Source organism: Cryptomeria japonica, chromosome 8 (genome assembly GCF_030272615.1).
Source record: "Cryptomeria japonica chromosome 8, Sugi_1.0, whole genome shotgun sequence".
Lineage (NCBI taxonomy): Eukaryota > Viridiplantae > Streptophyta > Pinopsida > Cupressales > Cupressaceae > Cryptomeria > Cryptomeria japonica.
In genome coordinates this window covers 652,775,768-652,789,699 of record NC_081412.1, presented here as the reverse complement: position 1 = coordinate 652,789,699, position 13,932 = coordinate 652,775,768, and the positions used below count along the sequence as shown (strand labels likewise).

Here is a 13,932-nt window from a genome sequence, read left to right as displayed (position 1 = left end):
GTCATTTGATGATGCACATGTGTCATTTGCATGCTTATTAGGTTGTTGAAAAAGTGTGCGAATGTTTTACACAACCACCTCTTCTATCTTCATCTAGAATCTTCCCCGATTGTATTTCTCTATATAAGGTGGTCTTGGAGAACATTATGCATGTTATGTTTTGCAAGTGAAGTTTTTTGCTACCAAAATTAATCCAAATTGTGGATTGTTAGTTGTTGAAGAATCTCGTTGAAGAAGGAACGTACTGTTATTGTAATGTAACTATTGTTTCAGGATTACAAAGTACCGTGTTTTTGAAATGTAGAGCAATTCCCCGCATATATCGTGTTCAATGTTGTATATATTTATGCATGTTTAATATTTCTTAAATGTGTTTCTATTTTTGAAATAGATAAATATTGTATAAAAACTTGTACTCTCTCCCCATTAGAATAGTGTTAAGAAGCAAATTTCCACACCTTTGCTTCCTTTCACTATTATAAGACATCTATGAGTAGGTACAAAAGTGTTGAGTACACAAATAAGTGTTACAATGTAAGTAAACATTATTTATGTAAGTTTTTGAAAGATGTTTATTAGTACTATGTTACGTTAAATTATGGTATTGACAACCAAATGATTTTGGTAGGAGTCCAAACAGACCAATGGTTCAAGAGATAATAGCTTAACCAGCGAACGACGTGATCATAAATTACAATTCAACACCCAGAGCAAAGTTTAACCAAAATTAGCTTGAGCTCGTGACTAACACATAACCTAAAATGGTATTGGCCAAAGGCATGGAACATTTATTTAAAGAATTACATTAAACACCCCTCCTCGAAAACTTATCTGTAAAAAATCAACGGCGAACTTAGAAGTCATCCAATCATGTACCTCTGGTTTGAAATGATTTACCGTCAGAACCCAAATTCTCATTCAACCATTTTTGTAATGGTAGCTGAGAGCGAATATCTTTGCCCGATTACATGGGCCAAGGTTACATTAAATAACAATACTTTGGTGCAGAATCTTTTTTATCACTTCCGTGACTGATGTGGATTCAGCTTAAAAATCAATTGTGTGGGGATAAAGCCCTTAAAAGGAAAATAAAGTACATATAAAATATTTGATCTGTAAAAGACTTCTGAAATATGGAGTCTACGAGTACATGTCTATAGTTGTACAAGGAAGTTGCAACATGAAGTCCACGAGTACATTGTTTCATGGTCGTACAAGGAAATGGCCATCAAGTAAAATTCCTGATCTTTGCACTTCCAGTGTCTTGATGCTGACATCAGGTCCTAACCAGAATTTCTTCAGATAGGCAGGTTCACTATCACTTGCAGTCTCTGTATTGTTGGAAAATATGGAAAGACTTCCCTCATCTTCTACTTGTAATTTTAAAGCTGTTCTCTGATCTTCATCTGTTTTGTTATAAGATGTACTGGCAACCCTCAAAATTTTAGGCAATGAATCTGGTTGTAGTTGTAAAGCTCCTTTTTTCAAACTCAAATTTATATCCGAGAGATCAATACGAAGCCTTCCTGATGATATCTCAGCTACCAATTTCGCCACCAAGGGGCTCGACAGGCTTATTTTTGGAAAACAAAGCACCAGACAGAATTAATTTATCCACTATATCAACAGTTTGGTAAAAGATTGAAGCAAAACTATCTGAGACATTCAACTACCTCCAACACTACTACAAACATTTGTTATACCTCAGACATGACATATCGACTGCTTATATATATGTATTGATTTTCATTGACAAAATGGTCTAAATTAGCTAATTAGTAACTGATACTAATGCAATAATGAACATTGATGCCCCTATTTTTAAATCAGTAGTCGTCTTTATAGGACTGTTTGCACAAATTAAAATGCATTTCTTCAGAAGAACAATAAAACTTGCTAACCTGGATAATAAATCTTGCTCATTAATTTGAGCAGAAGCCCTCACCCGAAATGGCTCTTTAAGAAGCCTGAAAATCATAACAGGATATCGTCAATTTCTCATAATGCCAATACAATAAATGTTTACATGAGAATATACACAACGACATTTTCATCTCATATGCTTAACTCATGAACATATCATTTCCCGTAAAAACAATAAGAAATAGTACACACAGAAAATCCAATGAAAAAACTGTAAATTGTAGCATGATTTCAAAATTTGGTTAAGTTATGGAAACATTGTCGGGCAGCGAGGCATGAATTACTGGACCTTGAACTATTCAATTTCAGTTTGATGTCCTCGGCAGTTAATTGTACATTTGTGAGGTAGATTCCCTGTCAAATAAAAATATCCGCTGTTAATGTCTGATTTCATACTTATAGCAAAAGTTTCAAAACCCAGCTCTCTGACTGTTATATACTTTAAGTGGAAAGTTATGAAGCAACTCTTCAAAAAAATTATACCACTGTAAAAGCGGTAAATAAATCATATTACTCGAATTCCAGTAAACTCAGGTGAAATATTTTTAAATTTGTCATTGCTCCAGACATGGAAAATGAGTAAGACAAGCACAGATACAAATGTAAAATAAATTCATGAAAATCTTTGATGCGTGTTTGCTTAAAATGCATCACTGGGACAGCAGATGTTATCCATAAAGAAATTTCAGAATGTTTTTCTGTCACCGATTTGAGCTTACAGTTCTCATGTGTCAAGAGCATAGTGCAACTGTGGTAAGATTTTGTCCTTTCATGATGCAGATTAAACATCTGTTCTTAAACGTGACACCCAGATCCACCAAATCAGAATGTATGTATCCAGTCCAGAAAACACAAACAGCATCATTAACATACCCTTCCTCGCGCTAAAGAAAACCCATTCCAAATAGAAACAAAATCCTCTCCAAAAAATAAAGAGACCAACACCCAAAAAATCCTAATATAAGGAGTCAAACAAAAAAACCAAAAAAATAGGGACTGCAAGAATCAGCGGTTACATCCCACAGTCCACAAATAACTATAAAACATAAAAGGGACCAATAGTGGGAATCTACAATTAATACAGCCGTTACATCAACTTCCCCATCTTTGAAAAGTCCGAACCTCCTGGTTTAGAACAATCAGACCATGTTGCCATCCATATGTGAGTGCAAACCTTTCAGTAGGCCTGTCATCGAGGTTTTCTCTTGGGATTCCTTGACACAATTTTGGGCCATTACCAAAATTTCCAATCCCAGTTTTCTTGTGGAGAGGAGTCCAGTGTTGTTTCCACTATTCAGATGGACTAATAAAACTATGCAGGATCCCTAAAGTAGAATGCACAGAATAATCACTAATAGACTTGAAATCTTTTCCTTCATTCCAATCCCACTTCACATTACTGCTGTCATATTGAGTTAAATAGTCACTTTTCAACCATTTCTATACTTCCTTAGATTGTCAGGAGATCCACCATCTATGATCACCTTACACATCTTGTCCTTACATTTGCATTTTGTTCGGAAGACACTCTTCCTCATCCAATAAACCTCAGGTATTTCTTAGTCCCCAGAGAGTAAGGTTCTTCTCACCATCAAGTTCTCTTCTGTTTCAGCCTCAACTTCTTTCTTGTTCTTGGGCTACCATCACCCTCTTAGGGTTGTGAGGGCAGTCTATGGCCTTATGGGCTTCATCACAAATAAAACACTTCAATGGCTTCCACTCTCCAGAAGGTGGTCGTCCTCATCCTCTACCTCCGAAGCCTCCCCCTCCTCTAAAGTCAACCGTCACATTCTTGCCTTCTAGCTCTTCACTCCTGGCCGGTCCTAAAGAAACCTTTCCTTTTATTTTGATAGCTTTCACCCCTTTTACTTACAACTTTTTTTTCCAGTTTAGTTTCTCCTCAGCCTTTAAGGCATATTCATATGCCTCATCCACAATAGGAACTTTCACTAATGCAAGCTCATCTTGGAGTTGAAACTTGACCCCATTCACATACCAAGCTGCCACTTGTCCTTCACTCTCTTGTATAACTGTTCAAATTTGAAGCCTCATAAACTGTTCAGAATAAGTCTACACTGACGGATCCATCTGTTTTAAATTCTGAAATTCTTTAAAGATTTTTTGTTGGTGATCTGAGGGCAAAAATCGACCTTTGAGATGTTTCAACATCTTAGGCCAAAGCCGAATTTTATCTTTTTCCTATCTTCTTCTCAAATTGCACATCTTCCCACCATAGGGCTTCATGTGATTTCAACTTCAAGGCAGCAAATTTTACTCTTTTTGGATCATCTTTGTCTATGTCTTCCATCTCAAAGTACTCCTCCAACTCTTGGATTTAATCTAAATATATATCAGGATTGAGCTTACCTTTAAAATCTGAAATATCCACCTTTACTTTGGAGCTTTGTTTAGTCAATGCTTCAATAAGCCTCTCCAAAGGGTCTGAAGCCCTAGCAGCATTTACTAAGTTCTCTGCTTTCTCTTCAAGCTCATCCAATTTTAATCTTGCCTCAAGGGTCTCTAATCTTCTAAGCTCTTCGCTAGTGTTCCTCCGAGGGCCTGCATTCCTCCTGCCCCTTCTTTCCCAATTGATGTGGGCTCCCCTTTGGGCCATCACGGATTGCTCTGGTACCAAAAACTAATGCAGATTAAACCTCTGTTCTTAAATGTGACACCCAGATACACCAAATCAGAATGCATATATCCAGTCCAGAAACACAAACAGCAGCATCAGCATATCCTTCCTCACACTAAAGAAAACCAATTCCAAATAGAAACAAAATCCTCTCCAAAAAACAGAGAGATCAACACCCAAAAACTCCAAATATAAAGAATCAAAACAAAAAAAAACCCAAAAATAGGGACTGCGAGAATCAGCGGTTACATCCCACAGTCCACAAATAGCTACAAAATATAAAAAGGACTGATATTGGGAATCTACAATTAATACAACCGTTACATCATTTCAGCATGCCATTAATTATTTCTTGGAGCTCCACAATGATTTGATATGCATGAGTCTCCTAATAGGAACTAAGATGCTGGCCATGGGTAGCTAAAGTATACTTTTTTTGAAAGGTTAAATCACATTGATAAAGTGAAGTAGACAGCCACTTTTCTTAGGAACAAGATATAGCCAATGTAGTGAAACCTGTGCATAATGGAAACTGACAGCATAACATTTGTTTGTATGGCATGTATAAGTTGATATTGTAATGATGCAACATTGTATGATAACCTGGTAAGAAATTCATGTTAGACACCAATATCAAATTAAAGGCATAATATGTACTGCCAAAGTGAGTGTCCGTGAACAGTCAATACTTTCCCATGTCATCATGTCATATCCCTGCCAGTATATAAGATTGCAGCCTTTGTAAGGAAAAAATAGCAGGGTTCAAAAACTCAAATTGTAGCCTTAATAGAAATTAAGCTAGGGCCAACCAAAGATAAAAGGATAAGAATTAATTTATTACATGAAAGGCCGACTAGAAGAATTATCAATTATATTACATCATCACTTCAGTGTTAGGGGCAGACTAAGATCCAAGGCTATTCCCTTTTATTAAGGCCAACCAAGGTGCATAAGATTAAAATAAATTAAGTTCAAATATTATGGCCGGCCTCTCTTAGAAGATCAGAAATAAAATCAAATATATAAAAGCCGACCTCTCTTGAATAGTAGCATTTCTTGGATTTGAAACAGTATAAGAAGAAGATAAAATAGTGATGGGAAAAGGGGAAAAAAGATAAGGAACATCATACGAATTATTGCAAGCTCATTACAAGCAGACATAAATGTATTATTACAGCAGACATGAATACATTATTGAGCAGATTTGGAAGGTAGAATATGCAGACTTGAAGGATATCCAAGAAGGATGAATGAATCCAATCAGCATCAGCACTCATCAAAGCAGAGAAAGAGGCATACCAACACAGATTCAAGGATCTACAGCAGTCAATAAAAGAACACAAAATCCAGATAAGGAAAAGATCATTGTGAGCAGAAAGTACAAACCAAGATCAGAGCTATAATAGATCAGATCCAGATTTATTATACACAACAGCTAATAGCATTAATAACTATCTTTGTGGTATATGTTTAGCCTATGCACTTTAAGTTAGCATTTATGATATAATCTCTTATATATGTGTTGAATGTAAAATACATATGCATGAACATAAATTTGCAAATCATATAGGGAAGGGAAGGAGGTGCAAGGAAGAGTAGTTATAAGATCAGCATCTAAGTAGACCACGCCGAGTGGATGTCCAAAGCGCCTGCCACTGAGGCCAAGAGGGTGAGTGTCCGCTCTTGGGCTTAGATAGGTGGATTGCAAGGCCCCCCTATTACGAGCCTCTCTCCCAACTCTACAATGATTGACTATTGATTTAAAGGGATGAAGCATGAATACGGAAAGCAAATACAAGCACCCAACTAGGTGGACCACCCCGAGTGGATGTCCATTGTGCCTGGGGCCAAGAGGGTGAGTGTCCGCTCTTGGGCTTAGTGCAAGAATGGCTTCGGGTGGACCTGTTGTGATGTTTTCACACATCGCCCCATTGCAAATGGGAACCCCCTACTTTTTAGGTCTTCTCGGTCTTTTGGTTTTGGTTTGTTGAGCCTTTTCACAGCAGTCTCTTCAATCTCCCCGGTTTGCATGTGATTGGGATGAAATTTGATCAAGCTTGCAAGTTGTTTGAGTAAATTTGGCTAAGTCTAGAGCCTGTTTTGTCCATTTTAGGGTTTTGCCCTTTAAACTTGGATTTCAAGCCTTTCGAAACTTTAGGGTTTTGGAAAAACTGAACATTGCATTGGAATTAGGACTCTTCAAGAAACTCGACAGTGAAATTTGAGTGAATTCTTAGCAAATTTCTATTTTTAGAAAGTTCCTATTTTTTAGGGATTTCACTACCTCCTGGATTGTCTTTATTTCGCCAAAAATCAAACTTGCTATATTTAGCAGTTTCTATTTTTAGTAAGTTTCGTCTCATCCTATTTTGCCCTAATCTTAACATTTTGAAATACTTACTATTGGGTAAGTCTATTTTGGGCAGGTTCTTCATAGGCAGGGGTGCTAGCATTGAAGACTGAACATTCCTAGATACTTGTTTAAATTCGAAAAGTTTGAAAAAGCAAGCTTCTGAACAAAAAATGGATGTGTGGGGAAATCATTCCAAAAATGGAAAGGCGTTGAAAATCCTCCTAAGGCGAGAAAAATCACTTCAATCCTGAAATGGCATCCCAATCCGGAAATGAGTAAAATTGGCTATCTAATGAGCAATCAATGATAGATCCTTGCCAAAGGCAAAATGGCTTTCAAGGAAGTGGGCGTCAAATTGAGGGTGTGGAGAAATTTTCCTCCACACCATATTTTCCTTCACCCTAGTGATTTAGCACCCAAATGCAAAGGGGAGCACTAGAAAGGGTGTGTGAAGGAATTTTCCTCCACACAAAATTCCTCCTCCATGCCTAATTTCCGCCCAATCCAAGAGTTGGGTGCCAAATGGAAGGTGTCAGGGAAAGTTATCAAGGGGTCGAATTCCTCGAGGACACTGAGTTCACGCCCAAGACAAGGAAAGAAGATTGAATCCTAAGGCATCAAGGAAATGCATTCAAAAGTGAAATTCCTCCATGAAGTGGAAATAGCACCCAAGGCCAATTGAGGGCGCCAAATGGGGGGTGCCATCGAAAAGTCAAGCCCTATAAAAATTCCTCCATGCCAAGCATCCAGCGCCAAAGATCAAGAAGGGGCGCCAATTCTAAGGTGTCAAGGAAAGACAACACCAAGGAAGAATTCCTCCATGATGGTGTTTTAGCACCCAAGCACAGTTGAGAGCGCTAGAGTGAGGAAGGGGAGGATTTTTCCTTCCAAGGAAAATTCCTCCACAGGGTAATTCTGGTGCCCAAGTTTAAAGATTGAATTCCAAGGCATGGAAATTTGAAGACAAGGATGAAATCAAAGGAGAAAATTCCCCAAAGAAAATTCAAAAAATCCTCTTTCGAGCATGAAAATTCATCCAAATTTCAAAAAAAATTCAGATTTGGCTAAGTGAGAGAATTTTCCATCTCTTGGACCCTGGAACCCTAATTTGAAAAACAATTCCTTAAAAATAGGAGATGTTGAAAATCAATGAAAAATCTTCTCCAAGGCAAGGAAAGTTCAAAACTTCAAGAAAACTCTTCCCAGATGAAAGCTTCTCTCCAAGGATTTTTTGCCAAGTGGCAGTCAAGTCAATGCATGTTGAATCAATGGAGATTCTTTTTTGCATGCAGCCGTTGTGTATGGAGATGATGGTGCATTTATGACATAATGGGGCAATTTTTGCATGGAGGAATATTCAGTGCATGTTGGGTGAATTTAGTGAAGAGTGGTGCATTTAATGCATTTTGGATACCAATTGTAATGGGATGGAATTAATTGTATATGGGCATAATGGGCATTTATTGTTGATTCCCACCTTGTTGCATCATGTGTGGGAAATCTTTTAGGGAGAAACCCTAATTAGGGTTTTGCATTTAGCCAAGGCTTGAATTGAAGCCTATATAAAGGGGTGACCCCCCTCATTTGTAGGGGAGGGAGATTTGTATGAAATTGTTGCAATAAGTTTTTGAGATAATAAAAGTGAAAAATTATTCTCTGATGGTGTTCACTTAAGTTATTTTTCAAAACTTGCATGGTTTCACCTTCCTCACTTAGAGTAGAAGTAGAGTAGTGCTTTGATTTCAATGGAGAATATGATGGTGTTTGATGAATTTCCATGGTTCATACTTTTTGCATCTTGTTGATTATAAGTTGCAGTGTAAAGTTTGTCTGAACCACCAAATTCATGCTAAGTTTGATTGTGAATTGTCGTTTTGATTGCGTCGTGTTGGGTATTCAAATGCACTTTCTCAATGTGAAAATCCTTTAACATCCTCAGAAGATTGCACCAGATCTTGCAGAGTTGTAGTTAAACTTGGCGAAGCAGAGCTTGGTTTATTTGGGATTTGTCCACTAAAGCATTATCTATTGATATCACTGCCCTTAGGTGTAGATCTAGATCCTTCTAACCCTTTCTCCTTTAATTTCAGTTCATTCCAGTTTAGTTCGTTTGAAGCAGAAGAATCGCAGAATTGTTATATCCGATGATGAAGTTCCAGAGACAACAAAGAAGTGAAAGAATGATTCAAACGTAAGTTCCCTTGGATTACCAACATATCACATCAGGACAACTGAGTCACGTCCATTGCACATAGGAACCTTGGAGTCGATTGTTTGAACTCACTGCAATCTTAGCAAACAATCGTACTTTGATCAAGAGAGTGAAGTGACCATTAGGTAACTTTATTCCATGAGGCGCTGTCATAAAAAACACATCAACGGGACCTATCATGCTTCCTCCTCCAAAGCCTATTGTGATTGAATATTAGGAAGCAATATAGAAATGATCTATTTTATTAAATTGTGATAATTACATGCTCTTATCTAACCCTAATGATTTTAAATTATATATATGTATATATCGTTGGTTGGGGTTGCAGGATTTAAATCAAGCGTTATCTTGTTAAAAAGGACATTTTACTTGGTAGATCTCTAACCATATCTCATCTCTTGCCTCTATTGTATTTGTGATTCTAGGGCAAATTCTAGGGTAAATCCAAAAGGGGCCAATACAATTGGTACCAAAGCTTTGATCCTGCCAGCCTACAAGGTAAAACTGAAACAATGAATGCATTCTAGTCAATACAAAGGATCTAACAATACGTGTATTCGTATGTATGCTTTGTGTCTACATATATTCATGTGTAAGCTTCGTGTTTTTATGTGTGCATATATTCTTGTGTATGCTTTATGTTTTTATGTGTCTGCATATATTCTTGTGTATGCTTCGTGTTTTTATGTGTCTGCATATATTCTTGTGTATGCTTCGTGTTTTTATGTGTACGTTTTTAGAGAAAATACAAGGTTAAAATTTAATTATGTACTTCCAAGAACGTAGAAGCTATTAGACATAACAGTTTAGAATTGAACATTTGGTGCATTTTTTTATGCTATGAAATAAACTAACTATAAACCATACATTACTATTCTAGAGAAACAAAGATTTATGAAGGTTTAAGAATAAAATGTGCACATACAACTTTAAATTTAGGCTTCAGTGGAGAATTTTATTTTTCACTACAATAAAGTTTAAAGACAACGATCATGGATAATTTTATAACAATTGAATTTGTCAATGATAAAGTATAGTCTTCATATTTTAAAAAAAAGTAAAGTTGACATTTAAATATGTTCAAACTCTACATAATAAGTCAAGAATTTGGTAATAAAAATGATGTCAAACTTTGTAGAATTAATTAATTGGGTTGTATAGACTGTACTCCTCTACGCTAGATGTTCTCTGACTAGTCATCATTTTCAAGCTTTCGGTCATTTAGAGCAGTTAGTACAAGAGAAAACTCAAGAAAGCACTCTGTTAAGTCTTTTCATTGTCTAGCACTGCTTGCAAAAATTATCCAACTAGCCATCACTTTCAAGCTTTGGGTCATTTGCACAGTACAAGAGAAAACTCAAGAAAGCAATCTGGTTATATCTTTTCATCTACACATATTGGGTGTTTGTTGAATCAGTGCAATTTGTTGAAGCAGCTTTCATCTATCCTGAATCTCTACAAAAACTCTATGCATAGCCCTTTTTACCTTCATTGATCCACAAAACACCTCTTAGTCTTTTCACAAAATATACCTCTCCTCTTGAAATCAGCATACAGCTTTAAGATTTACTTCTAACATGTCATTCTATTTTCAAATGTTCCATCTTCTATGAGATCTGAGAGAGACGTCACTGTCTTATAGAGGCTTCAGTGCCTCTCTATCCCCATTCATCCATAGGAAGTTGTAATTCTCAAATGTAGATCCTTACAAGGGATTACCTAGGTTCTAGGCTAGTTAATTCCTTCTTGAAGTCCACTATTGGTAGTAAAGGCAGCAAGCCCCAAGTTAAAAATGCCTCAGCAGCTTTTTGACATTTGGGTTTGGGTTTCGTATTCAGTTTCAGCCAAAAAAATTGGGTTTGACCTCGTTATATATATATATATATATATATATATATATAATCCTTGAAGTTCAAAATTTGAAAAAATTGTACAGAAAAAGGGTTAGGGTTTCTTTTATTAATTGTTATTTTAAATAAAGCATTCAATTAAGCTGTAGGATGTGGGAGGCAACTGTCGGAGACATCAAATAAGTGATGACTGTGCAACTGAGGGATCGGACCTGGCTTATTCTTTGAAGATAGCATAATATCTCGTAGTGGCTGTGAGAGGCGGAGGTGACTGCAATAGGCAGCTGCGAGAAATGGACGAGGGCCACACATTTCGTCTGCATTCATCTTATTTCTTTGTTTTCTTCTCTATTCGTTCTCTTATGAGTCTGCTCTAATTTTGTTTACGTTTCATTTTGTGGATTTAGGTGTTCTATTTCATTTATTTGTTGTCTTTTTATAAAATTTAGTAGATTTATTTTAATAATGAACATTTTAAATTTTATCATATGAACATTTAATATATTAAAATATAATGTTTTTAAATATGTAAAAATTAATCATGGACTTCTCGTTCTAATTATTAATATATTTAATAATATTTTGACTTTTTTAATTATTAATTTTTTTTTAACTTGTCAATGCCGAATTTAACCCAAATTTTATCATTAACAAGCTCAAACACCAAACCTTGTGACACTTTTAGTGTAGGTGTTTCCACCTTACCCAAGAACCAATCTGCAAACCATCCTTCACACACGAGAGAAGCAACTTGATAGAATACTATTTCACCACTAAACGAACATATTGAGGCAAGTACAAATGTACATCAGCCTTTCTTAAAGGCAAAGGCGAGATGAGAGCACCAATGAGGTGCGAGAGTAGGTAGAGGTTAGGTATAACCATTTAACAACCTAGCTACAACTACCAATGCACTTAGGAAATATGGAAAGGCCACCTAAGTAGAACTTAAGCAAGAGTAAATGCATTATAAGATGCATTATGGGTCCCGACCACATTGCCATATTAGGTGCCCATGTACAACTACAATGCAATGCACTCAAATCTCTCACAATCGGAGAAAAGGAGAAAAACCCTGTGGTAGAAAAATCCTCTCCAAAAGAGACAACATGAAGGACTAAGAAGCCTCCAAAACGATGTCCTAAAACAAGACCATGAAGAACATTATTGAAGCATGAGGATGTAGCCAACTGTCAAAAGATGACTGATATTCTGTTGTAACCAAAGAACCTCCTCTGAAAAAAGATGATGATCAAGACCAAGAAGACAACAATCTGCATGAGTGCCCCAAACAACACTACTCAAACAACGATCAAATCACAACAAAGGCAATAAAATTTGTCAATCAAAAATACAAACAGCACATGAATCTACATGAGTGACCCCAACGACACTACTCAGCCAATCCAAGTTGCATGAATGATCTCACCATCACTACTCAAGCAATTCATGTTGAAAATACAAGTGCAATATTCTAAAGAACCATGATCATAATGAGGAAGGTAACCTCCACAAAATAGGAATGCAAGAGTGTCTCAACTCACTCCAAGCGAAACCAAGGAAGCATTAGCACAAACAGTATAATACCCCCCATAGTGTTGATTAGGGAGAGTCATGACAAATCCACCAAAACTATGTGTCATCAAGCTATGCATGAAAGAGATGATACAACATCTAAAGTGACCAAAATAGAGTAACTGCAACTCAACAAAGGGTATGCACTGAAACTACACACTTGCATGAGGCAAGAATCCCGAAGATTCCATAGTTGTCGTGGAGGGGCACTCACTTGACAAACTTGTGATCGGAAAACTACAAAGGCACTACACAACCCCCATGGCACTTTATAATACAGTGCAAGTACAATGATATGACACAACAATTGTGCAAAATCCCCAAAAGACATGAATGTGACACTACATCTCAATGCGTCTACAAAGGAAAGTGCTTACAAAAGATGCTCAAATGATCCATAAAGACAAAAAAGCTATATATACATATGATGCAGCCCAAAAGAAGCTATCCCATGCAAACAAAGCGTTTTCAAATGCCAAAAGCAACCAACCAATTGACTAGAGTGTCAAAAACACAAAATCACGAATTGATTGTACCTGAGGCAAAATCTGAAAAATATGCATGGATAGAATGAAAGTGCCCTAAAAGACATTTCCAGCACAATAAAAATTGCAAGAAACGGGTCAAAAGATATGAGCTCGGGAGCCCAAAATGCACCTCTGACTTCAACAAGCTACAAAATGCACCAACATCAAAATCTAAAAAAACAACTAGCACCATAACAAACTGCAAAAAAAACAACCCACGCTGACTGGGAACCGCAAATGAGAAGACAACCTACCTACAAATGCGAATCTAACATAAAACCACCTCCAAAAAAAACGTTACACCCAAAATGAATGAGCCAACTAACGGGTGGATGGGAATAAAGAAGCCTGCAGAGAACAAGTGCATTGCAAACCAAATAGATTGCACGCAAAATATGCCACGGTTCTCAATAGCAAATACAATTGCCAGGAAAGTAGATCTGCAACCTGCAAAAAATTGGAGGAACCAATCGCAAGACAAAAGCCGTTGTTCAATAGCGAATCAGGATCATCAATAATAGAAACTACCAACAAGTAAACCTAACCACGTCCACAATTTGAGATGGATTGGAAATATGAATCTCATTACAAGAAAACAATGTTGATGATACACTCAATGTTTAGTGCTTCATTTCCATAAGCCAACCTGTTTGTGTATGTTTTATCATTCACCCAACATTAGAATAAAATGCCAAAGACACTCTATCCTCTCTTGAACAAAATCACTACATATGCCAAGATTGCAAAGAAAGACCACACGGCAACTCCAAGGTTTATATGTGTGAACGGGCGACTTTATGTTGAATAGCTTCCTTGGTTATGTATGTTGAAATACAAGGGGGACTTACGCTCAACTA

The 13,932-nt window shown here is 36.7% G+C and overlaps 1 protein-coding gene across 2 annotated transcripts in view; it reads right to left on the bottom strand.

Moving 5' to 3' along the window:
- Nucleotides 1-767: 767 nt before the first annotated feature.
- The window catches only part of LOC131069303 (uncharacterized), a 48,265-nt gene continuing 35,100 nt past the window's right edge, over nt 768-13,932 (bottom strand). For both annotated transcript variants that reach the window (XM_058004665.2, XM_058004664.2), the window contains 3 exons: nt 2,213-2,277; nt 1,902-1,967; nt 768-1,573 (listed from right to left, as the gene is read on the bottom strand). In XM_058004665.2, coding sequence (XP_057860648.1) covers nt 1,204-1,573; nt 1,902-1,967; nt 2,213-2,277 — 501 coding nt within the window. In that variant the 3' untranslated portion in view covers nt 768-1,203. The remainder of the gene's footprint in view (nt 1,574-1,901; nt 1,968-2,212; nt 2,278-13,932) is intronic.